This window comes from Rhinolophus hipposideros (genome assembly GCF_964194185.1).
Source record: "Rhinolophus hipposideros genome assembly, chromosome: 25".
Taxonomy (NCBI): domain Eukaryota; kingdom Metazoa; phylum Chordata; class Mammalia; order Chiroptera; family Rhinolophidae; genus Rhinolophus; species Rhinolophus hipposideros.
The window spans coordinates 10,617,545-10,644,794 of record NC_138071.1 but is presented as its reverse complement, the minus strand read 5'-3'; the positions used below and the strand labels follow the sequence as shown (position 1 = coordinate 10,644,794).

Here is a 27,250-nt window from a genome sequence, read left to right as displayed (position 1 = left end):
ATCACACCACAAAATCGTAGCCCCATCGACCAACGGAGGAGAACGTCCACTTGGGTGATCGCTTGGGGGCGCGGGACGGGAGGGAGGGGCGACGGGGAACTGGCGGTAAAAGAAGTGCCGGTCCACAGGGGCTTCCAATCTACTTAACGAATTTCAAATTCCGCCCGGGTGTTGGAATAGCCTTTAATTGGTTACAGGATGGGGAAATCGGGCCCCGCCTCCGCCACGGGTTCTCCGCGCCCCGACAGCGGGAAATTGACAGGGGGGCGGAGCTAAGGGGAGCGGCGAGAGTTCCGGGCGGAGATCGGAACTGTGTCCGACCGTCCCCCGGGCACCGCACGCTCTACGCAGTTTGCATTCCAGGGCGTCTTCGAGGTAGGGAACCATCGCGCAGCGAGCTCCCAGCGGGCGCGGGAGCGAGCGGCCCGTTAGCCCCGAGCAGTCGCGTACGCATGCGTGGGAACTGAGCCGCCGGCGTGCGTGTGACGTCACAGGCGCGCCCGGGGGAACTTGTGCTTTCGGGCGCGGTGCGTGAATGCCTGGGTGGGTTTGCCGTTCGTTGCGTGAATACAAGGTGGGTTGGGGCCTGAACTGGTATTCTAAAGAGGCTGAGACGTAAGACTGACTTTTGGTGGAGTTCTGGCGGAGGAACGCGTCCTACGTGTCTTCCTCGTGAGCCGGCCGTGTTCCGCGCTTGCCCGGGCGCTTTGGGAGCCGCGTACGTGAGTTGATGCCTGTCCCCTCCCGGAGCTCCCCTGGCTTGGGGAAGGTTGGTGCGTACACCTTAACAACCATTAACTGTGGACTCCGGGTGCCTCCCCCCGTGGAGAGTTTTGAGAAATATGATTGCCCCGACAATGCGCATGTGAACGTCAGTGAAACAGTCGTGTCTTTCGATCGCTGGAGGGAGGAAGCCACCGATGTGTTGGGAGTGATCTCCTTTTGGTGTCCAGTTTGCGTGCACAGTATCAAAACTGCCAAAGGGGTTGAACAACGTAACCAAATCTTTTCCACGCCCCCCCCCACCCCCTTCCTCAGCAGCTCGTATATTTGCAAGCACAGTGTAGGGCACTTGTTAGCGCGGTTTTGACAGCTTAAAACTGGCCTTTCGAGGTACTTATTTAAATGCGAAACTAAGTAGAAAGGGGTTAAGTAAGTTCCAGTGCTTTGGGAGGACGCGTGTATTGGTCCTTGTAACAAAGTTATGGAATCACCCACTGCCCCTCCCTAACCCCCAAACGATGAGTAACTGGTGGGAGACGAATAGCACTGGTCTTGGTGTTTCAGCAGCCGGACACCGACGTCCCCGGTTGAATTCGCTTTGCACAGCACCGTGAAGCAAAGCCGCCATGCCGCTTAAATTAATACGAGAGGTCAACGGGGTGCCGCAAGTTGAGCCGCTGACTAAGTTTCAGAAAGTACACTTCCGATCCCTGCAGCCAGGCTGCGATTATAGGGGGAAATATATCCAGGTAAGGCTTTTCCTAACACGGAATAGTTGTCGTTTGCTTTTTGCAGATTGGTCAGGGGCCTCCCTGTGGCTTTTCTTTGAATTTCTCCTGCTTTTCGGTGACTGAGCTTCTTGGATCTGTAAGTCATTGTTTGTTTGTTTGTTTGTTTGTATCAGGGAAATTAGAGGCTAATGTTTCTTGGAATTTTTTTTCCCCCTCTCACATTATTACTCCTTTCTCCTAACACATGTTAATCACGTGTATATTTGTGTGTTAGGCTGTTAGCTGTTGTCCTACAGGTCTCGGAGGTACTGGTCCTTTTTTTTTTTTTTCAGTATTGTTCTTTTTTTGGTGCAGAGGGATTTTCAGATTGGGTGATTTCCGTTGATCTGGCTTCAAGTTCACTGAACCTTTTTCCGGCCGTATCCAGTATTGTGTTGGACGTAGTTACTGCATTTTTCATTTTTGTTATTCTGCATTTAAGTTAGGGACTAAAGAGAGAATGACAGGAGGGAAGTGAGAAGCTTAGTAGTAAAATGGGTCTGGTAATAAAAGAGAGATAATGCTACATGTCAGTTTTATCCTTCTAATCAAGGTACTCCAGGTAGACATTTGTTTATCTTTTATTCTGTTTATTTTTCCATTTTCCTGGTATTTTATTTCAGAGGAAATAGAGTTTTCTGTATTAGTTTTTTTTCTGTTTTCTTCTTCCAGCTGCAATGGATTTTCACCAGAGCTTTAAGATTCATAGGTTTGTTGTCCTTCTAGCATTTTAAGGACTTGGTTCTGGAAGAAAGATCCAGGCAGGGTTTCTTGCCTTTCCTGCAGTAACTGCTACCACCCTTACCCTGCTCCTAGCCTGGATCTCGCCAGGTTTGTGGAGAAGAGCTTGTAAGTGGGTATGAATTCCCCTTGTGTTTGCAGCTCCCAGAGGCTCCCTATCTTTTCACTAGCCCCTACTAGGCCTTTAGCAACTCATTAAAAATGTTAGATGAATTTTTCTTAACAGATGTCAGGCAGCATTTGCCATTCACCTCAGGTAAGCAAGTGCTTACTGCCTACCTCTCATTGGAGGGCTTCTCTTTACTTAGATTTCTGGTTGGTTGTGGTCCTGTGACCTCAGCTCACTTGCCTCCCATCTCTCCTTGGAGGTACTTCTCTCTTTCTGGATTTCTGGTTAGTTGGTTACCGACTTCAACTCTGGTGGGTGAAGAAAATTTTTGAATTTGCCCATTATCGAACATTTTTTTGTTCTTTCCAGCTTCCTGCCTCCTAAGTGGAACTATTTACCTTTACTTTTTTTTTTTTTTTTTTTTACTGAATTTATTGGGGAGACATTGGTTAATAAAATTATATAGGTTTCAAGGGTACATTTCTGTAATAAATCATCTGTATATTGCATTGTGTGCTCACCACCCAGAGTCAGTTCTCCTTCCATCACCATATATTTGACCCCATTTTCCTTCTTCTACCACCCTCCCCATTACCCTCTGGTAACCACTAAACTGTTGTCTGTGTCCGTGAGTTTTTGTTTGTTTGTTTGTCTTGTTCCTTTTTGCTTTCAGTTTTATATAGCACATATGAATGAATGTAAACTGGTACACTATGGAAAACAATATGGAGGTTCCTCAAAAAATTAAGAATAGAATTGCCATATGACCCAGAAATCTCTTTTCTGGGTATCTACTCCAAAAATCTGAAAACATTTATCCATAAAGATATGTCACTGATGTTCATTATAGCGTTATTCACAGTGGCTAAGACATGGAAACAACCGAAATATCCTTCGATAGATGACTAGATAAAGAAGATATAATACATGTACACAGTGGAATTTTACTCAGCCATAAGAAAAGGTGAAATATTGCCATTTTTGACAACATGGATGGATCTTGAGATTATTATGCTAAGCAGAAAAAGTCAAGAACCATATTACTTCACTCATATGTGGGATACCTTTACTTTTGAATGAATCGTTATAGATTGCTGATAGTCATATTTTTAATTTTTCTGATTCCTGTCATTTAAGTAAAATTGATGTGTGAACAAAACATATTTTTTGTTGTTGTTGGTATATCAAAGTCTGGAATATTAGTGTGGGAGATATGTATTATAGAATCTGTTTAAACTTTATTAAATAAATTACATTTCTGTGTGAACGTTTTCAAAGAGCCCTATAATATATTAGGTTGGTGCAAAAGTAATTGCAGTTTTTGCAATTATTTTTAACCTTTTAAACCACAATTACTTTTGCACCAACCTAATATTTGCTCATAGAATCATTAAAGTTTAGAGCCAGAGGAAATTATAGAAACTACCCAGATTAAATACTTTATTTCATGTGAGATTCTGATTAAATAACTTTTTTAGGCTGACAGAGTTGGTTAGTTACAGAGGCAGAACAAAGACTAAATTGCATTTGTCCATTGATTTGTCCACATTTTCCTTAATTATGAGATTATCATTTTGTACTTAGAAATTTAGTAAGTTTTAATTTCTTCGTAGGAACAAACTCTTAATGTTTTTCATAGTAGACAACAGTATTACATGTAAAAATTACCTGAAGTTAAGCTAGTTTATCTTTATATGTAAAATGAGTAGCTGATATTAGTTAATAAGATTTTTTTAAGAAATTAAATTATGAATCTAAAGTATTTTTAGGCCCTCCGATTTTTCTCTAGAAAAATCACTTTCATCTTACAAGTAATGACTGATTTCTTGAAAGATAGTAAGTTCATTTCCTTTAAAAAAATTACTCCAATTTTTACTTACATCTTGGTGTTCTAATAGGCTCTTTTGGCTTTTTGTGTAACTTTTCTTTCTCTCATTTCAGGGAAAACTTTCACATATCTCTTCTTTAATTTATGGTGGAAACAAAATAGCTACTTTAAATGTTGGACTACAAGGTATATAATATAATAAGACCATTTGTTTAACTTTTTCCCTGTAATCTACAAATGGGTAACTTTGTATATATGTACACACATAGATCAGTACACACAAGCACTATTTTTCTTATGATATAATTTAGTCTTAGTATTTGGCCCTGCTGCCGTGGTTATAAGAGGTGACTTCTGGAGAATAGATTATGGATATTTTGTTTTCCCCAAAGCCTAGAAGATCCAAATGAAGTTACTTGTAGAATGTTCATTTCTTATTCCCAAGTAATTTTCATTTTTAAAATCACAGATAGCTTGGTCTTTACACGCACTCCTTTTTTACTCTTAGATATATGGGTGCTAGGGGAGAAGACCACACTTGTCTAGATTAAAACTTAATACACCAATAACTGTAGATTACTAGAAGTTAAGTAAAAATGAAATATTTTGGGGTGATATATGACATACTATAAAAATTGAATAATTAGTACCTTGTTCAATTTCTTTTGATTATAATCGGGAAAATAAATAGAAAGTGGTCATTATGTGATGTTAATGTGATATTTACAGAAATTTGCAATATGGATTCTAGTTGAAACTTGTTATAATTTTGGTTTTAATGCCTAATAGCATTGTATACATTGTTTTTGCAATTAAGTATTATAGTAAACTAAAAGTGACTTTTAAATATTTTAACTATTTTTCATGATTATCTTATAAAGTAACTATTGTTTTTATGTGTATAAAATTGCTGTATCTAATTGTTTTTCTGTGCGTGTGTGTTTTTCTCTATAGAACAAGAAAATTCAAATTCTGAGATCAACACCATCAATGTATCATTTTTTGGAACATTAGCAAAGGACTGTGCAAAAGTTTTCTATAAAGGGGTAAAATATTTTCATATGTCTTTATTATTTTAGAACTGGATTTAGAATTATTGATGATATATGCATCCTACAGACCTTTTTTAGAGATAACATATTTGCGGATATGTAAAAAATAATACTTAAAAAAGCAACATCTTTAAAATTGTAATGATTCTATGAAGTCAGTAAAAGTTACATTAATATAAAATGGGACAATTTTTCTTATCACTTCATTTTAATTTTTAGTATTCAATAGAATGTCTTAACGATATTTATGTTTCCCTTCATATAAAAATAGTTCTTACTAAGAAATAATATGAGCTATAACTCTGTATGTTTGTAATATTTTCTTCTAGTTGTTTTAGAAATACATGCCTGCCAAATCCTCCACAAAAGGCTACCAAACCGAACCCAGCAGCATATTAAAAATAGACACCGTGACCAAGTGGGATTTATCCCAGGAGTGCAGTTTGACTCAAGATAAGAAAATCAATCATTGTAATATATCACATTCATAGAGCAAAGGAAAAAAATGATCATTTTAATTGATGCAGAAAAGACATTAGATAAAATCCTACACCCATTCATAATCAAAACACTTAGAAAACTAGGAATAGAAGGAAACTTACTCTACATGATAAAGGGCAGTTATGAAAAATCCACAAGTAACATCAACTCAGTGGTAAAAGACTGAAAGCTTTTCCCTAAGATTAGGGACAATACAGGGATTCTCGCTTTTACCTCTGCTCAACATTGGACTGGACGTTCCAGACAGAGTAATTAAATAAGAAAAAGAAATAAAAGACATCTAAATTGTATAGGAAGAAGTAAACCATTAGTTCTCAGATAACATAATCCTATATTTGAAAACCCCAAAGAATCCAAAAGAAAGCTACTAAAGCTAATAAATGAATTCAGTAGTGTTGCAGGGTACAAGATCAACACACAAAAATCAGTTATGTTTCTCTATAGCTACAGTGAACAATCTGGAAATGAAAGTAATGAAAATTCCACATGTGATAACATCTAAAGGAATATCATACCTAAGAATATATTTAACAAATGTGGTAGAAAACTTGTGCACTGAAAGTTAAAAAACATTACTAAAAGTAATTAAATAAGACCTAAATAAGTGGAAAAACCTGCGTTTTCCTGGATAGGAAGACTTAATATTAAGCTGTCTACCCAAGTACTACCCAAAATTATCTACAGATTCAGTGCAAATTCCAACCCTTGTTGCAGAAATGGAAAAGTTGATTCTAAAATTCATAAGGCGTTTCAAGGGGCCTGGAATACTGAAACAATGTAGAAAAAGATTAGCAAAGTTAAAGGACTCATGCTTCGTGGTTTTAAAACTTACTACAAAGATAATATAATCAACAGTATGGAAATGGCATAAAGATACATGTGTATACAAATGGAATAGAATTCAGGGTCACGAAATAAACAGATAAATCTGTGGACAGTTGATTTTTTAAATTTATTGGGGTGACATTGATTAGTAAAATTAACCAATGTTAGTAAAGTTTCAAGTGTGCATATCTATAATACGGCATCTATATATCCCATTGTGTGTTTACCACCCAGAGTCAGTTCTCCTTCTAATCACCATAGATTTGACCCCGTTTACCTTCTTCTACCTTCTTCTACCACTCTTCTCCCCTTACTCTGGTAACCACTAAACTATTGTCTGTTTCTATGAGTTTTTGTTTCTTTGTTTATCTTGTTCATTTGTTGCGTTCAGTTTTATATCCCATATATGAGTGAAATTGTAAGACTGTTAGCGTGAGAACTGCTATCTTAAGGTCAGGGTTAACGGTCCCTGGCTTGAAACACAACCTAAGTGTAAACACAACCTGACTGTAAATTCCAAGATGTGGGCAGTGACAGCGAGGAGACAAGCGGCCCTGTAGCTTATCTTATACTCTTTGAAGCTGTGTAAATCCTGCAGTTTGTCATATACTCCTTAAAGCTGTGTAAGTCCTGTAGTTTAATTGCTGTGTGCCTTGAAGATGCTATATAAACCCTGGGTTTTAAGTGTTTGGGGTCCTTGTTGAAACCCGCTGCGTCGGGCAGATACTCGGACCCCAGCTAGCTGGAAATAAACCTCGCTGTGTGACTTGCATTATCGTGTGACTTCTGTTCACTTGAGGAGGGGTTGACTCCGGACCCTAACAAAATCATATAGTTCTCTACTTCTGTCTGACTTATTTCAGTTAGCGTATGATAATTTCAAGATTGAACCATGTTGTCACAAATGGCAGTATTTCATCTTCTCTTATGGCTGAGTAATATTCTATTGTGTGTGTATACCACATCTTCTTTATCCAATCATCTGTTGAAGGACACTTTGGTTGTTTATGTGTTTTGGGCACTGAATAATGCTGCAATCAATATAGGGGTACATATATCTTTATGGGTAAATGTTTCTGATTTTTTAGGTAGATACCCAGAAGTAGTATTGCTGGGTCATATGGTAATTTTATTCTTAGTTTTTTGAGAAACCTCCATATTATTTTCCATAATGACTGTACCAGTTTGCATTCCCACCAGCAGTGTATGCGGGTTCATTTTCCTCCACAGCTTCTCCAACACTTGTTATTACTTGTCTTGTTGATAATAGCCATTTTAACAGGTGTGAGGTGGTAGTATTTCATTGTGGTTTTGATTTGCATTTTCCTAATAGCTAGGGAAGTTGAGCATCTTTTCATGTCTCTTGGTTGTTTATAAGTTTTCTTGACAGAAGTGTCTGTTCAGATCCTAGGCCCAGTTTTTAATTATATTGTTTTGTTGTTGAGTTCTTTATATATTTTGGATATTAGTTCCTTATCGGAGGCATTGTTTGCAAATATCTTCTATTGGGTTGGTTGCCTCATTGTTTTATTGATGGTTTCTTTTGCTGTGCGTAAGCTTTTTAGTGTGACAGTCCCATTCATTTATTTTTGCTTTTCTTCCCGTTGTCTTTGAGATCAAATTCACAAAATTCTCTCTGAACCCAAGGCCCATACATTTAATACCTATGCTTTCTTTTGTACAATTGTTTCAGGTGTTATGTTTAGGTCTTTGATCCATCTTGAGTTAATTTTAGTAGATGGTGACTTAGAGCAGCCTAGCTTCATTCTTTTGTACATGGCTTTCCAAACACTTAACCTCCATTCAACCTTTTTTGTTTATTTTTAAAGATTAAAATAATCATTTAAAATTTTTAAATCTGAAAATGAGGATAATAGTACATTTCTGGATTGTTGTCAGGGTTATAAATTACCTACTACAGGTACTTAGTAGGAAGTCAGTACGTGGCACCTGTTAAGTGTTGCTATTACTGTTACTGTCTTAGTGTAAGTAGACGCGGCCCCATCCAGTGAGGTGCAGGGCAGAGAAAGGACAACTGGGCATGAGCCCAGGAGTTTGGCTTGTGGTCCTTGCTTTTTCTTGGTAATTGTTGGATTTTGAACAATGATTGAATGTCTCCAGACTTGAATGTAATCAAATATAAAATTTGAGGGTATTAGATTAGCTGAGAATTCTGAATTGTTCTGGCATACTATGGTTTCACACGTTGTGATGATTATAAATAATTTTTTTTTTTTTGCAAAACTTGTCTTTGGAGTCTAGGTTAAAGATCCATTTCCAGGAAACTGTCAGAACATCTACCTTTTAATTTTCTTGTACAAGAATTTTGGAAATAGATTGCCAAACTCCAGTTTTGTCTTTTTTCTAAAGCTTCTGTGAAGAGTAGGAAATTAATTTTTTTCCTAATTTATAATTTAAACAAAGAAAACGAGAATCAGTATACTGTTTTCCCCCCTGTGAAAAGCTCTTATCAAGTCAGTGGTATTAATATGTTAAAATCTTTAGAATTTGAGGAAATAAGATAGCTGTCATGCAGTTCATGTCCCCAAACTCCTAGAACAGTTCAGCAGACTGTTTCTCTCAGAATAATAGAGTAATTTTAGATGACTAGTTTTAAAAACTTGATTTAGATATAGTTTGAATCTAGTTGGAATGACACAGCGAGGTCCTAGAAGCAAATAATATTAACAAAAGTGTTACCTCAGGCCATTTGGGTGGGGCAGGAATCATTAGCACTGTGTAATTATCTTGATGAGGCACTTCTGTGGGTGGGTCCAGTGAAGACTCCTTGTCATTACTGCTATTATTCTTGTTGTTATCATTCTTGCCCTTGACAAAGGACTGACTATTTCAGCTTAGTTAAAGTAATTCATATTTATGATGACAGTTTTCAATTATTAAGAATTCAGTGTTTAAAAAAGTCTGAAATCTGAGATACCAGGGGTGCACGTGCACAGAGGATGGTCATGTGAAGGCAGAAAGAGGGCAGCCATCCGCAAGTCAAGGAGAGCGGCCTCAGATAACCAAGCCTGTTGGCAAGTTGATCTTGAACTTCACCTTCTAGAACTATGCAAAAATAAATTTCTGTTGTTAAAAAAAAGCCCGATATCATGCATTTTTTTTTTTTTTAAGGAAGATATTCTTTAGAAATGACAAGATGAAGACAGGGAAGGAGAGAATATGAATGAAAGACTATTAGGAAGGTATTGCACAGGGGAAGAAGATTCAGTTACTTAGATAACTTTACAATTTTTTTCTTTGAACTAGAAAACTTTACCGTGATACTTTGTGATGAAGTGAAAACAAACAATTTATTGACTAGTTTGCATAACAGATATTTTCCATGACTCCTCATCCTTCCAAAAGAGAAAAATCCAAACCAAAAGACAAATAACATTAGCAGTTTCCTTATTTTTTTCTTAAGAGTATTTGTATGGTACTTCACAGATTGCAAAGTACTTCCATATATTTGATAAACATAGTAACCTCTAGTAACCATCCGTGGTAAAGGTCCTTAGTATTGTTGTGAAGATATAACCATTGTAAGGCTAAGGTTTGTTATAGAACTTGTAGTAAGTGGAGAAACTACTCTGTCTCCACAAATATATTCTTTTTCTGTCTGAGGGAGATATAGTGGTCTTGCAGGTATTTGCTTTGAAAGATTTTGTTCTTGTGTGGTTATGGTTTTGAAAACATTCAAAACCGATGTATCCTGAAAGTTTAAAAAATATATCACAAAACTGTCAACATTATAGACATTTATTAATACATTTGTCCCATTTCTGTAAGATTAGTACTGAAAGAGGAGGTAGAATAGTAAGTACCCTTCTTGGAAGTCAGGAAATCTGTATTCTTGTCTTTATAACTAATTAGCTGTATGTGACTTTAGGCTGTTCCTTTATCCTCTCTGGCCCTTATTTTCTTACCTGAAAAATGAAGGTGTTTGGTTACATGATCTCTAAGGTCCTTTTCAATTTGTAAAATGTTAGAGTCTAACAAGTGAATTTTGTAGTAGATGCACAGCTTATTTTATTTAAGATTTAATGAAGTTATTCTCTTTATATGTATTCGTATATTTGGTTATCTAAACAATTGTTGAATGTTTTCTGTCTTCTGTGCTAGATGTCAGAGATATCGTAACTGAATAAGACAGTTATGGACCTTCCCATTATGGAAAGTGTTCAGTGGAGAAGACTAGAATTAAATCACTGTTATGAAATTAATTGTTGTAGCCAGATGTAATATGTAACCATAAAGATTAAGTAGCAGAAAGAGTGAGCACAGGGGTACTGGGAAAATTGGATCGATCAGTCAGGATGAACATCATATCCAAAGGCCCTGAGTGAGGATCCTGAATGCCAAAGAATTGTGAGAAGGCAGAATCCCAGAGGGAGTCCCACAGTATGTGGCTGGTGACATGGGTGGGCATCAGATTATTTTTTTAGGCCATTTAAAGATTTTGGTTTTTCTGCTAATATTACACAGATTGCTTCCAATTATATCCTTGGTGTAACATGATCCAAAAAGTGCTAATTCTATGAAAAACACTTTTATACCATAGAAACATTTTCGGTCAATCACTACACTTATTAGTGATATCAGATCCCTGGCTTATCCCTGTATCCTTTCACTTTGTAACAGTTTTTTAAATATGATATCCTAATAATATTTGCAAGGTTCATTTAGTGAAAATTACTTAATGCCTGTTAAAGTCAGGTAAGTGTTTTTCTTTTTTGATTGGCAATCATTTCATATTTTCTATGCGTTTTTCATGCTCAAGTGTAACAACTTGAGAATTTTTAATATATTGTCTATTAAAAATTAGCAAATTAATACACTAATCTTGTAGTTTATATTTTTGTTATTCACCTATTTGCTTTTTATTTCCACCACTTTGTGTTCTTCATTAGGACATATTGTCATGTAAAAACCATATTTGTTAATGTGCAGTAAGTTGTCTGGTTTGTTTTTGCCTTTTAATTGTTAATTTTTCAAGAACACTTATTTATGTTAAAAAGATCTGTACTGAGTTTGTTAATTTTCTTTGAGACTGGTTCATTATAGAAATATTCCTGTTGGCTAAACTAAACAGGAAATTGTTTCATGACAAGGGCTTACTCTTTCTAAGGCACTGTGACAGGATAGTATAGACACAAAAGGCAAATAACCCATTTGCTGATATGTGAATAGCCTGAATTAGTTCAAATATTTCAGACCAAATGTGTTTTCACTTTTATAATGTTCATGCACAGATATTGATAAAGCCTTATCACTTTTAGTAGCATGGTATTCTCAGGCTTGTTTCCTAATACTTTTTTAGCAGATTGAGATCAACGCTCTGATATAGCAGAATATACTGTTACCACTGAATGTGTAATTCCCATTCTTGTTTGAACGGGTTCTGTATGCTGTTCCCAGAAGCTTAGAACTTAGAACAATGCATATTAAATTTCATTTTCAACTCACTCTAATGAGTGTTTGTACAAACTAATACTCCCTATTATATATTTATCTTTCTTATCCTCTGTGTGTGTGAATTAATTTAAAGGCCATTATGATTTGTAAATTCATGGGAATGTCCTTTAATCAGTATTAATTCATGTATTCAACAGATAGTTGTTGAGCAGTGACTGAGCAGAAGCCTCTGCCTGTCATTTGTGTGGGATATACAGATGGATAATACATCATTCTTAGTCCCAAGGATCTTACAGTTTTAACGGCATTAAAAACGTTAAGAAAGGTTTGTGAGCAACACACAAAGCGAAAAAGATTAAAAAGCTGTGTAGGAGAGTTCAGAGGAAGGAAGAATGATTTTTTCAGGGAGAGGGACAAAATCTACGATAGACCTCACAAGGAAGAAGCATTAACAGCCCAGACTTCAAAAGATAGATAGGGTCAGATGTGGGCAAAAGAGAAAAATGCTCTTTATTCTTAATGGGGGCTCAGAATAAGCCAAGAGTATATGTGGAAAAGCAGTAGGCATGTAAGAGAATCTGACGTGTGTGGTATTGGATAGAAGTATATGGAGATAAAACAGACAAGGTCAGTTGGGATGAGATCACTGAGGGCCTTCAATGCAATTTATGTATGTGTATTCAAATACAAGCTCATGTTTATAAATACAATAAACACGTTTTTCTTTCCTTGAAAATATTTTTGGTCATTTACATGTTGAATGTATGGTAAGAGGGTAAGTCATAACTTTTTACTGAATTTTGTTAAAGATGTTAAAGTAGAGTGGACTTTTGAAAAAATTTTTCTTGGGAATGCTGATGTTCAGCTTTTATTAATTATTTCCCTTTATAAAATGTTTTCTCCATTATAAAAGAAACACCCATTCTAAAAAAAGGTTTAGATTATGCAGGAAAATACAAAGAAAAACGTGTATCTGTATCCCTAACAGTTGCATTTTAGTGTATTTCTTTCCATATAATATTTATGTTTAAGAGATTTTTAAGTAAAATAGACAGTAACATGAGGTAGGTTATTTTTTGTGCTCGTAGGAGTATTTAGAACCGATAAACCAATGACTCATCTACTTCCATTCCCTGTGTTAGTTTCACTGAATGAATCTTACACTAAAATCTTAATTTTTCATTTAAATCAGAATGTATTGGTCTGAGATAAATTGAAAGCATTCCATAGTTTTCAGTTTGTAAAAATAATTTATTCCAAAAGTAATCTTAGTGTATATTTTTTCCCTTTTAAAATTGCATAAAACATGGTATAAATGTAGAAAATCTTCCATGAGAATGAAAATGTTCTTCCATATAACTACGAAGACTTGTGTGGTTATTTAGCATTATCAGCACAGACACAATTGTACTGGCAATCTCACCTAAAGAAAAAAAGAAAATTCAGAAATTGGCAGAGCTAAACTGTCTGCATAGGGCCAGAGATACTGTGTTTCCCCGAAAATAAGACCTCGCCGGACAATCAGCTCTCATGCGTTCTTTGCCGCAAAGATTATAAGACCAAGTATAGTATAATGTAATGTAATATAATATAATACTGGGTCTTATATTAATTTCTGCTCCAAAAGACACATTAGAGCTGATTGTCTAGCTAGGTCTTACTTTCGGGGAAACACGGCATTAGAAAGGCAATATAAGATCCTTCCATTGATTTAGACTGTTTACGTGGGGCCTACTTTGTGCCAAACCCTGAAGATACAAAGCGGATAGATCCCTGTCTTCAGGGTGCTCACAGCCACTTAGTGGATTAAATAGAGAATCCTGGGGATTGACTCCAGCAAAGCAATAATGAGTAACGCGGAAGACTTCCACTTGGTAGAGATTATTGAAGCAAGCTGCGTAAAGCCCGGGATTTTTTACGTATTTTAAGATTTTGGTGGTAAAATTAGAGGAGTAAGAATATACACACACACACACACACACACACACACACACGTGTGTGTGTGTGTGTGTATATATAAAATGCAGCAAGGTAGAACTTGTTGAGTGTATATATTCTAGTATTTGGAAAATAAGAGAGATTTAACTAAAGAATGACAAGGGCAGGGATAAATAGAGAATGGCTTCTTATTACTATTATAAACCTCAGTAGAAAGAAAAATCTCAATTCTTACTAGTTTATAAATAGTAATTTCTTATTTACGTCTCATAACCTGTATTTATAGGTACATATGTTACCTTTGTAACAATGTGTAGTTCTCATACTAATGACACATCTTTCTCAATGTGGTCTCTCAACTCCGAGATTGTTTCATTTAAATTCTAGGCTTAATACTGTTTTATCTTCTGTTTTCTCTTCATTGTGTTTACTCATGCAAACTTATTGATAAAAATTGAGATAAACATTAGTTTTTGAAGTCCCATTAAATAAAATTGTCTAAGTGATTTAGTCAGTGTTTTCCTGGTCCATGAAGCGGGGCATTATACCCATCTATTTTGGGTATAACGTTGGTACCCTTTTAAAGGAGGTGGTTGGCTCAATCTTGTATTTAGAAAGCATTAAACATTAGGCTAACAGTTTCCCATTTTATAGAAAGGATTACTGTTTTTAAATAATAAAATATAAGGATTTATATGGCATTCAGAATTGTAGACATTTTGATAATTAAAACCATTTTTTTCTAAATAGGACACCATTGCAGTGGTTGAATTTATTGTTTTGTCATCTTCATCTACAAGCAGAGATGGGGAACATTGCTTAGTTTTGAAAGCATTTGACGACTTGCAATCGACTGTTTATGTAAGTGTGTAACTTTTAGTCTCTATTCATATTTTGGTTTTAATGAGCTAAGGTGATGGAATATAGGTAGTATTATATTTCTGTTTTTCTGCAGATAAACTATTTAATCTGACTGAATTATTTTAGTTTAATATTTTAAGTTAAAAAAATAGAAATTCTTTTCTTGGCTTTGTGTTCTGAATGACTCCAAATAGAAAAGAAAGATCCCTTAAACATAGTTATTTATTGAGGAAAATTTTATTCTTTATGAAGGTGCTCATCCTCTCCCTTTTCACCTCTTCCTTCCCCCCTCCTTACTCTCAACACACATATTTAGAGTCTACCTATGTGGTGAAAGCTGTCAGGTAGGGAAGTAGAATTGGGCCAAGTCATGTGCTTGCAGGCCAAAATCTGTTTTTTTCCAGCATGCACAAGGGCATTATATGGGCTAGGGGTGGTCCTGTGATACTGAAATTAATGAAGTAGACTAAAGCTTAGCTTAGACAATTTTGCACATGTCACTCTTAATTTGTAAGCCATAACTTTATGCCATTCTGGTGAGTTTGACTATTATACAGTTAAATGTGTAGTTTTACTTCAATTAAAGGTCTGTAATCACATTGGAAGTTGTTTCTATACAAATACACCCTTCTCTGTTTTTTTTTTCAGGTTTATGTTAAATCTGTAAGAGGTTATTCTACACAATCAACGTCTTTGGTAAGATGATATTTACTTTAGTTTAAAATATGTACACAAATATGCAGATACACACATGTACATATATACATATATATATTCAATCCACTTTATAGTCTGCTTTTAAAATAGTATCAATACAATGGGAAAACATAATCTCTTATTCTTTTGATATTTGATGTTACATTCAAGTTACACATTTACCTAGTAATTAATATCTGGTCATTCTGCTGTCTGGAATATCTGATGATATATGTGTATAAGCTACATACATAAGAAAGGCTAAAATGGAAAAAAGGCTTTATTATGTGAAGACACTGGGATTTTTACTATTTTTAAACCTCAGGCAAATGTATTTCTTTTGTTTTTTCAGCTTCTATTTAAACAGATTGTTATGTCCTGAATTATGCAATTTTAAGTAAAGAAGTCTATTATATTTGGCACACATTTTGTTCTTTTTTTGTCATTTTGTTCAGTATTTTATAAAACTTAGCTATCTCATAACAATAAGAAGGTTCCCACCTGTATTGGTCAGCTAACCTGTAGCTGACTGAAAATGGGAAGAACTAAAACATTGGTCAAGTTTAATGTTAAGTTTGTGTTCGGTTGTCTGAAACCTTTAGTTTCTAATGAACAGAGTCCAGGGACTTGGTTCCAAATGGACAATGACTATGAGATACAGGTTTCAAATTCTGAATAATACTATAATAGTATCATTTGAATTTCTGATTTAGGGAAACTGGAACCAATAAGAGGGTTGACCTACTTTAAAAAAAATGTGAATTAGCCCTGGGTATTAGTGTTTCTTAAAATTATTATAAATAGTTCTACTTCAAATATTTAAAACATCCATGAACCCACAAATAAGGCAGAAGTAAACAAAGGAGCTTCCGAACTCGGCAGATATGGTTCTTCAGAAAGCCCAGGTATCCTCAACTGTTAGAATATACCTTAACTGCTGTGTGCACATATACTGGCTTATTTACATGGGAAGCCAAATTATAATTAAGAAGTATTTGTTGGTCATGAATTGTTATGAATTAATGCCTGTAACGGTTGTGGTCATTGAGCTGTGCTGACCTTCTCCACTCACCTCTACATTAGGGAGATACTTCTTAAGACAACATACTGGGTCCAGTTATTTTGTCAGCTGAGCACGTACATATCTTCTTTTCTGTCCTATATACTGACCATAATTCTTTCATCATTGATGTGCTACAACTTTTTTTTTACAACAAGGTTTGATGCGATTTCTAAGCCTTTGACCTTCTTATATTTGACCTGAGGGATTAGGTTGCTTGAAAGAGCCAATTAATTAATTTTGACTTGATATTAAAAATTTTAACTCTTAGTGTAATAGGTATCCTTATTTTTAATCAGGGATAGAATGGGTGGGTGATGGGGCCAGACGTCTGAACTCTTTTACAGATTATTTGACTGATATGCACACATATCCTTGTAAATCACCTTCTGTTTTCCTTCCAAACGTATGTACAGTTATTTCAGAAACATTTTTTTCCCTTATTACCATTTTTAATGTCTTTATACCATTTATTATCAAAGCGTTTATTATTTGGCCTAAGTAAAATCTTTATAGCAGTATCGGAAAAAATAGAAAAAAAAGAAAAAAATACATATATATGTTTATGTGTGTATATATATATGTATATATGTGTATATACATATATACATATACATATACATATACATATTAATATATCACAAGTTTTGAGGCAATATCAGTTAAAGTTAAAAACCAGAACCAAAATATCTTAAACTGCATTTCTTAGAGTTGTGTACAAATTATACCATTTAAAAATCAGTTATGTCTACGAAAAACTAGTACTAGTGGTTTATGTAGTAACCTTTATAAGCTGTGTATTTCCTTTTTTCACTTAAAGGGAAACAAGTTCAGTTAGATGGCTCTTCTAATTTACAGATGTGATCATAACGTGATTCTAAAACCTAAATACTTCTATTGATATATTCGCTGTCTTCTCTTTCTTTAGGTGCCAGCATCATGTTATGCGTATACACCCCTGAATAAACTGAAGGCTGGTATGGTCGTCAATGTCTATGGTGTCGTGAAGTTCTTTAAGCCTCCATATGTTAGCAGAGGAACTGGTAGGTATTAAGATTGGTTGAGATTTTAATGGACTGGAACTGCTTTATTGGTTTCAGGAACACAGCCTCTTTAGTACCCTGTCTTAGAAGCTCAATTCTGATTTATAATTGCCAAGCAACACTCAGGCATATTTGTTTGGCTATTTTCATTTATAAAATAATTATGGTCTTTAGAGTCTAAAGAATGAATGAAGAATAGGATGATAAACAGCAACATGACAGCATATGAAAGTATAAAATAGGCTAGAAAACAATGATATAGACAAATTCAGAATACTTTAATACTATAGCAGTGATAATGTGAATCATTTTTAATTCTGGCAAAAGAGTTGAAAGACATAAGTTTAAAAAATAGTTACCTGAAAACATAAGTTAATGGTTACACGATATTAAAAGATATAAACTGTGGCATCAATAACATAAGTTGTGTATGGGGGGAAGTAAGAGTGTAGAGTTTTTGTATGTAAAAGATTATTTTTTATCAGTTTAAGATAGATTGTTACAATTTTAAGAGGTTTCATGTAAACTCCTTAGAACCACAAAGAAAACACCTGTAAAAGATACACAAAAGGAAATTAGAACAGAATCAGGAAACATACAAAGGAAGACCATAAGAGAAGAAGAAATGTGAAAAAAAGAGGTACAAGACAGATGGAAAAAAATTAACAAAATGGCAATAATAAGTCCTTCCCTAACAATAATTACTTAAATGTAAGATGATTAAACTTGAGTTCTTAAAGATAATTAAAAAGGCATAACCTATTAATTCCATGTAATAACATAAGCTTTCAAACAGACTAGCATAAAAGAATGAACCAAAAAACATGAATTTCAGTTTTCTGAGAGTTAAGGTATGAATAGTTAATAGGCAACACACTTTCACCTTGGTTTAATTCAGTTCAACTCCATTTAACGTTTATTACATTATTTAATCTAATCTGAAACAACATCATTTGTACAAGGCATCATTATTTTATGTGTCATCATTTATTTTATATTAAGAAAAGAAAAGCACTGCCAATTAAGCTGTGCTTTACTGTCAATTGTAAGATGTAGCCATATTTTAGAGATGTTAAACATGTGAAATGGTCGTGGTGGTGGTGGTGATGGAACACTGTCTTCTTATCTACTGGGTGTCAGGAGCTGTGTGGCTCATGCTTGGGACAAAGATGTTCTCAATTGAGTTCCTATTTTTAGAAGATTTTATTTATTAAATTATACAAATTGTATTGTAGAATGAGTTTGAACTATACCCTTTAGTGGGGTGTCTGGGGGAAAAAAATCTTATTTTCATATGATCAGGATATTTTGTTAATGTATAATGTAAGGACTCAGTCTGTGTGAAAATTACCATGTTAAGACTTAATATAGAGATGAGAAGTTTGAAATAGGTGGTAACTAAGTCTGAAGACTGCAAAGGGATGTTTTATTGAAAATCCTGATAATTTGTTTTAGCAGAAAGAGAAACGTTAAACATCAAGGTTGAAGCAGAGATATTTTCATTTAAATATGTATTTCTCACATATTTTCATTTGACTTTCCTTTTTCTCAGACTACATTCCCCACCCCATCATACCATTCAACATATACTTGCATACTTTCACCGTAGTGGTTTCTTCTCGTCATCAGATTTCTTTCCCCCTGAATCTTACTTGTCCCTGTTCTGGGAATTTGCTGTAAAGATGTGATTACTCTGATACTCTTCCATTTCTAAGTGTTACCTGGCTGGCTTTGCTTGTTCTGCCAAATTGTGGAATAGCTACATTGCTGGTAATAATGTCTGTCTAACTTGGTAGAAGATACCATTTTTAAACTTTTTTTCATATGTTGCTAATTCTTGTCATTAAAAAGTTTTTAGTAAATTAGTTAAAAAATAACAGTAATATAGAATAAAATGATAGCTCTTTTTAAAACGTTGATGACTGAACACTAATTTTAAGTTATTGGCATAATTGTTTTCTGACAGTGTTATTAAATGATGTGTAATTAAAGCACTGGAGAACTATAATATTTATTGTATATTCGTATATATCTTATATCTCTATCAGATATGTTTAGTTGGATACAGTCCCTTAATTAAAAAAAATATGACTAGTAATAATAAGCCATCTGTTATGACAAAGATAATACATTTCTCTATTTCTTTTGAGATACTAAATTAAACTGTTACCATTTTATCTGAACATTTTCATTGAAACTCTAAAATATGTCTTAAGATATAGTGAGATGTCTTTACTACTAGCAAGACAGTAAAATTTTAAAACTGCCTTATAATTTTATTTATACTTTACATTTTTATTTCTGTTAATAGAACCTGTTCTTCAATGTGCTATAGGAGAGGCAGACAAACAGCACTGATTTTTGTGTTCAGGAAAGGGTCAACTTCATTAGTATCACCACTGAGAAGTATCAGAATAAATGTACGGGAACAATTCACAGCTGTGCCTTTTTTATAGTACAGAAAGCAATATTATTTCGTAAATAGAAGGCCACAATCTAAATATTACATCTAGATTGTACATAACTACTTATGTGGAGGAAAATTACCTTCATGCCACTCAAATTTAGGTAGATGGAAAACAGTTTATTCTGTTACATGTCATTAGCTAGAGTTTTTCATTAAAATGTATTTTATAACTGTTAAATTCAATGTGACAGAGGCAGTTTGGTGCAATTGAGCATTCTTCCTTCTTGACAAAATATTTCTTGACTTTCCTCTCATCCTCAGTAACAGTGATTACATGTGACCTATCGCATACTGCTCCCTTATTTCTGGTAGCAAATGCCTTACTTCCCAAGCTTCATTATGCAGTCTTGGAGGAGTTGTAGCCTTTATTTTTGAAGAAGCCTATCAGACCTGTTAAAAAGACGATCAATATATTCTTATTCAATTGTGGCAAAATTCATCATGAAAACTGAGACTTTTTCAAAGTTCATGGAAAGAGCATATATTGAAAGACCACGTATCATCAAAATGGACTCATCAAGGGTAAATACTGTGGTCTCTTCCATCTAGGAAGACAAGGTCATTGCTGCCTCCTTAGGATTTTGAGATTTTATAGCCGTTATCTCCTCTGAAAGCCTCATGTTTACTTTGCTTTGGAGAGCTGGCTAGATAGTTAGAGATGCAGTTTTTTGCCTTGCACAGATAACATTGATAATATTTTCTTAGAGAAAACATATGAAGAATTTAATTTTAGCATAGTCTCAGACTTTAAGAAATAGCTTAATGTTTGTTTGTTTTTTAAACTTGAGACACGTTTAATCTGTTCTTATTGTCTGTTCTTGCTAAATAGATAAATGTGTGCAGGCCATGAAACATTTCCATATTTGTTCACAGTATACGGTTCATGCTTGCTTGATTAATACCCTAATGCCCACTCACTCTGAGCAAGTGGGAAGAGTAAAGGGAACTCTGTGGGTGCTTGCTCTCCTAATAGGTGAGTCCAGAGAAAGGAGAAAATAGTCAATGTGTTCATATCATTTTTTATGTTTTTCCTCTCCTCTTTTTCTTTCCCCAAATTTTGACACCCTGAGGTCTCAGCCTTTTGGTGCCACGTCATGTGGCACATCACCTGTGGCTCCCTGCCTAACCTCAGCAGTCCTCTGTGTTCCTCAGTGGTTTCTCCTACCCTACCTCCTATTAAAATTCTCGGGTTTAGAAAAGCAGTTTGATTAAACTTGATTAGTTTGGGATGTTATGATATTTTTACAAGCAGACCTTTTGTCTTGCTGTTCACTATCTTATAAAAGGATATCTGCCATCCTAGCCACTTACTGATCATTACAGTCAAATTTCTTAGAGTAGTATCCAAAAGATTGAACTTATGAGAGCCTGTATCAGTTTTCCTTTTGGTTCCTAGGATAAGGTGCTAGGACATTGGGCCCTAAGATTTTTCTTTTCCTATTCTGTAAAAACATCTCAGCTAACCCTAGCATGTTATTTTTGGCTGTGTAAATATTATTTTCACTTATGAGAATGACTTGCCATTAATGCATTGTTACGCAGCACAATTGTTTGAAAATTTGTGTTTTGTATGAATAATATTGATTGCATATTAAATGCTTATGCAGTTATTGCCTTTTAATTTTGTAAAGAAGAATAAGAAACTCCCATGTATCCTACATTAAAATAGTTGAAAAAGAATTTATTAGTTACTGAATAATTAATAACTCATTGGCACTCCATAAGATCCAGAGCCCTCTGGTTCTTCAAAGAGATTTAAGCATCTAGTACAATGTCAAATTATATGTAATATTTAATTATTTATTTTTAAAAATTGATAATGCGTCTTTTTATTTCTCAAGAGCTAAAAAGTTAGAATGTCTAGTTGAGGGAGACGAGACTCTTCCCAAGTGCTTGGCTGCCTTACTTTCAGGAATGGAAGGCAAGCAGGCCATGGCTCGTCATCCCTTATCTTCCTAAGGATTTGGAAAGGCAAGCTAAGCCTCTTCTCAACACTCGTTTCCAGCTGTTCTGTCCGTGCCAGCCGGAAGTAGGTTTCCACTTGGAGAATGAAGGTGGAGAAAAATCTCTCTTCCCCTGTTTCTGAACCTTTATATTGCTTGCTTTCTTATGTTCAGGAATGACTTCTTTGATGAAGCTCAAGGCTTCCATCTGGCTTTCCGTCCATGTCTTAGGACTCCATCTTTTGTGACCTTTTCCTCTAACAAATTATTAGACTGCTAATTTAGTATATTATCCTTATGTTTCATTAGTTTATAATTTGAATTGTTTTAATGAATCATAAAAATCAGTACTGTTTTTCTCATTCTTTATTGAAGCTTGTGGTACATTCTTATTTTCATTGAATTAAAAAATTTATTTGCAAACCTAATGAGGCATTGTCCTGGACTTTGTTGTCCATATTGAAAAAATGATGGACTTTCAGTTTACAAATAAGGGAGACCTAACTGTAATCAACTAGCTAATATAAGGAACAGTGGTATGCTGTAGCAGAAGGAACAAGCAGAGTGCTGTGGGAGTGGGAATGGAGAGATTAGTGCTAACAGGGGAATAGCTTCTAAGAGATAATAGCATTTGAGCTGAACTTTCAAGGATAAATTGAATTTTGATAGATGAGGAAGAGGCTAACATTCCAGACTTCAGAAATAGAAACAAAACTTGTCAGTCTTTTATAATGAAAATAGGAACTTTTCAATTTCCAAAGCTAACTGCAGAACAAATTGAATTAAATATAAGCAATAGAATGTCAGCAGTGTATTGATGCATAATTTTATGCTATTATAGCAGTCTTTTTCAGGAATCATTATTAAGGACTTGTGATATTTTTGTGGTGTACACTTTGTTTATAATCTAGACCTAAATAAAAAAATGTTTTCTGTATTTAATTTATGGTAACCGCTAAACTGTTGTCTGTGTCTATGAGTTTTCTTTTGTCTTGTTCGTTTTCATATATAATAAACTGATTATTCAGATTGTATTGGTCATCTATGCATGAACGTCTTTATTTATTTGATAGAACTATCATATAGTTAACATTTGGCCTTTGAAAGATTATTCAGAATTATTATAAATAGGAGGTTTTATGTGGTCATCAGTGGCTTCTTAGGAATATAGTAATATTCATGGAGTATAATAATATTTAGAATCCCCAAAATTACTTTCTTCAAGTTACAAATTACTTTGATTTTCATTTTGGGATAGGGTGCTGGGATGTAGGGCCCTAGAATCTGCATTTTCACAACCTTCTACTTTAGTACACTATTCCCACCCATCCCCACTTTACACATCATTGTTTAAGAAAATCAAAATATATTCTCTTCCTTATTTTTTCAGTTTGGTTATTTGTCTTTTTTCAATGATGTCTGGATACTTTTTTTTTTTTTTTGTAAACTATAGTTTAAGAGCACATGAAAAGAATTTATGAATAAATAAGATTACATGTCAACAGCAAAAGTTACACAAAATGTTGCCGTTTTTCATGAAACAAAAGTCCAAATGAATTTAAATTTAATTTTCTCTTGTTTTTTTTAATTATTATTTTTAGAGATTGAAATGAAAAGTAGTGCTTTTTAAGTTAGGAACAACATGTACTTTAAAAAAAGTCATGCATAACTTTTAGAATAGTAGAATATCCTTCAAGGATTGGTTCAATCTGATACTGTTTTTTTCAATCTGCCCATCTCCGGACAGGTTTGTTTTTCATTGCACTTACTGAAAAACAGTTGGTAAATGCATCTGAGATACTCTTTCTTTTTTAAATTTTTTATTAAATTTATTGGGATGACATGGGTTAGTAAAATTATATAGGTTTCCAGTGTGCATTGCTATAATATATTATCTATATATCACATTATGTGTTTACCACCGAGTCAGTTCTTCCATCACCATATATTTGACCCCCTTTACCTTCTACTACTATTACCTCTCCCCCCTTACCCTCTGGTAACCATTAAATTGTTGTCTGTGTCTATGAGTTTCTGTTTATTTGTCGTTTGTTTGTTGTTTTCAGTTTTACATACCCGATACGAGTGAAATCATAAGATTCTTGACTTTTTCTGTCTGACTTCATTTAGCATGATAATCTCAAGATCCATCCATGTTGTCACAAATGGCAGTATTTCTTTCATCTTATGGCTGAGTAATATTCCGTTATATACTCATTTGTATGTATTATGTATGTATGTATTTAGCAGAACACTTCACTTCTTGGAGCAGATAAGTAAAACTTATTTTTAGTATTTGTTAAAATTATTAGCTTGTTTTCCAATCATGTCCTAGATCTAATGCAAATTGAAAGAACTGAAAGCTGTTTAATATTTCGTTTAGATTACTACTTGTCTTTATTGTTTTAGAAACAAATTATTAGACAGATTTTTTTTAATGCTACTGGTTTCTTGAATCCGAATTCTTGTTTCCATCTTTTATAAATATGTGCATACTTAAATACAAAAACAAAGTATATAAAATGGTATTTTATTTTGAAACTCCTCATTATTTTATAGATAACCTTGGTTGATTCTAAGAACATCGTCATGTTTAGTTATGCCATTCTAGAGAGCTGCATTGTAGCAGCTATATGATATTTTCAAGAATGTTGCTATTACAAGTCTATCTGAGCCTGAAGCTTAGTAATTGAATAGAATTGCTTGTGTGTGTGTGTGTGTGTGTGTGTGTGTATGTGTGTGTGTGTGTAAAGAAAAGACTTATACAGGTAGATTTAATAAACTAACAAACTTCAAATGAGATATTTTTAAATTCTACTTTTGTAATTTTTTTGTTAAGGAAGTAGTTCTTTGATAATTCTGTAATTAACCATATACACATCTATGTATGTGTATATTTTTTCCACAACTCAGAAACATCCATAGATAATGTGGTAGCACTAGAAGTTCTTTGGTAAGAGTGGTGACATGATGGATCTGTTTGTAATTTGGTTTGGAGAGATAAAAACCTGAAGGTAGGAAAAATAATTCCAGATTATTACAGTAGTGCAAAATTAGAGCTGTAGTAATGGAGAAATAAAACAAATTTGAGAATAATGTACAGGGGAGTTTTATAATTTTTCAGTTTATCTTTCCACTGTGCAGTATTTCTTTTAAGTGCAATTTGTAATACCCTTCCCTTAGTTACCCCAACAGATGTTTGTACATTGCTGTAATTATTTGAATAAAGTAAAATAGTTTAATGCATTGATGAAGTCCTAAGCTTTGCTGTGAACATTTTTGAAATGCTTGCTGTTTGATATAACAAAGAATTACAATGGATATATTAATGTTATCATTTGAATTTATAGTATGAGTTATTTGAGGGCAAAGTTGTTTTAATACAATAGAAATTCTACTGAAATGTATAACTTAAATTACTCAAAAAGAGATTGTCTTTCAATTTAACGTCAAAAAACTTTTAACTTTCTGAGAGTTATGTCATAACCCCACCTCCCCTATTGCCACTTCCCTGAGTGAAAACAAACAGGACATTTTGGGGGGGGTTAAAAAAAAGAAAAAGATAAAAAGTAGAGGATTGGAATAGAAAACCCAGTTAAAATTAATTAGTGCACTAGAATATTTTTTTATAATTGTTTTATGCTTTAATTCTTTGCCTTTAATTTGAATTTAAAATATTTTGCTTTATTTGGAAAGCAGTGTAAGAACTTCTTAGAGTTGTGGATATGCTTGTATGTTACCCATTTTAAAAATGGCGTTTGATTTTTAAAGTAAAATGATAAACCAAAACATATTCTCTGTTTTGCAAAAACATGATAAGAAAGCTCCTATTTTAGGCTAAATATTTGAAAGACTTATCATTTGTATGTGTTATATAAATCAGGCTTAAGCAAAAGATTATTGGGAGCATGTGCCAACAATAAAATAAGAACTGAAAAATTCAAATGAATTTCTATCAGCATTAGAAATAATTTTGATCATTTGATAATAAACAGAATGAGTACTTCCCCAGTCTCCACCACCACTTCAACAGCTGTCCATCAGTGTTTAGCATACTCATCGGGCTTCTGATAACTCCTTTCAGTTTTCCAGTGTACAGGATACTTTTCACAGGCTGGTACCACTTCTATAACTGAAAGTAAGATTCACGTCGAGTTATAGTTATGAGGACAAATTGAGAAAAGAACCAAGATCAAAACTATGGTTTATTGATTGTTATCCTCATAATATCCTTCATAATATTGTGAAACTGCTTGTTACTTTTCAGATAAGTTTATTAAAACCTTTTAAATTCTGATATGATTGATTCAGAATTTTTTGAGAATTTTAACAGGTCAAAAGATTATATAAAGTTGTTGTAAATGACTGCTATTAATACTATTGACAGAAATTATTTAACTAAAAAAATATAAAGTCTTTGTTTTTCTCAGTTTTTTATTAAAAAAACATTAAAATATACAGAATATTTGAAAGAATTATACAGTGAATAGCCATATAATGATCATCATCAGTGGATCCATTAATTCATTTCTTTTTTGATTCACTTCAGGGTAAGTTGAAGATATCAGTACACGTCTTCCCTAAACATTTCAACGTGTATATCAGTAACTATCAATAAGTTGAGTTCAATATTTATAATTTTTTGAGGAAAATATTGCATACAATGAAATGTATGGGCACTTTGTTCGCTTAAATCCACAACATTTACAGGTACAAGTTTTTGAATATTTTTTTTCTGTCCATAATGATATATAGTCAAATACCGTAATACTTTTGGACTCTCTTAAAAAATGAGAGCTGTAATTATTATTGCTTAAGTACTGATTTGTGTAGAAAATTGTAAATACAGGCCTATAAACTTTAATACGCATATAAAGAAGATAGAAACTAGATTAGTCTCTTCTGATTGCCTTTGGACTTTTGCTGTAAAGGTTGCCAGTTACTTGCATTATTAAACATAGGTCATAAGGTTACATATTTTACCCAGGTTTTATCAGTTGCTTCAAAGTTCATTTGGTTTTATAGTTTTTATAAATTCGGCAATGTTCTTCAAGATGCCATTCATCTTCTAATCACCTGCAGGACAGGTGGAAGAAGTCAAGTTAGCATTTGGTTTGACCTCAGGAAGCATTAAAATGGGAACTTACTCTCTTGATTTTCTTTTTCTTTTTTGACTTTTTGTTTGTTTGTTTGTTTGTACTCTTGTAAGTAACAACAAAGAGGGAGATAAAAAGGCAAAAGGGAAACAAAAGTTTCTAGCAGTAGATTGTCAAGATAG

The 27,250-nt window shown here is 34.0% G+C and overlaps 1 protein-coding gene across 14 annotated transcripts in view; it reads left to right on the top strand.

Moving 5' to 3' along the window:
• The first annotated feature begins 261 nt into the window (after positions 1-261).
• POT1 (protection of telomeres 1) overlaps positions 262-27,250 on the top strand; it is an 81,710-nt gene continuing 54,721 nt past the window's right edge. For 3 of the 14 annotated variants that reach the window (XR_013992578.1, XR_013992579.1, XM_081038342.1), the window contains exons 1-7: positions 493-773; positions 1,288-1,472; positions 4,285-4,357; positions 5,126-5,217; positions 14,653-14,763; positions 15,412-15,459; positions 17,448-17,562. Coding sequence is in view for 11 of the 14 variants with exons in the window: in XM_081038342.1 (XP_080894468.1) it covers positions 1,350-1,472; positions 4,285-4,357; positions 5,126-5,217; positions 14,653-14,763; positions 15,412-15,459; positions 17,448-17,562 (562 nt within the window). In the remaining 3 variants the exon portion in view is untranslated. Of the gene's footprint in view, positions 376-473; positions 774-1,287; positions 1,473-4,284; positions 4,358-5,125; positions 5,218-14,652; positions 14,764-15,411; positions 15,460-17,447; positions 17,563-27,250 lie in introns of those variants that run through there. The other 11 variants (XM_081038350.1, XR_013992577.1, XM_081038349.1 and 8 more) reach the window with 11 other exon arrangements.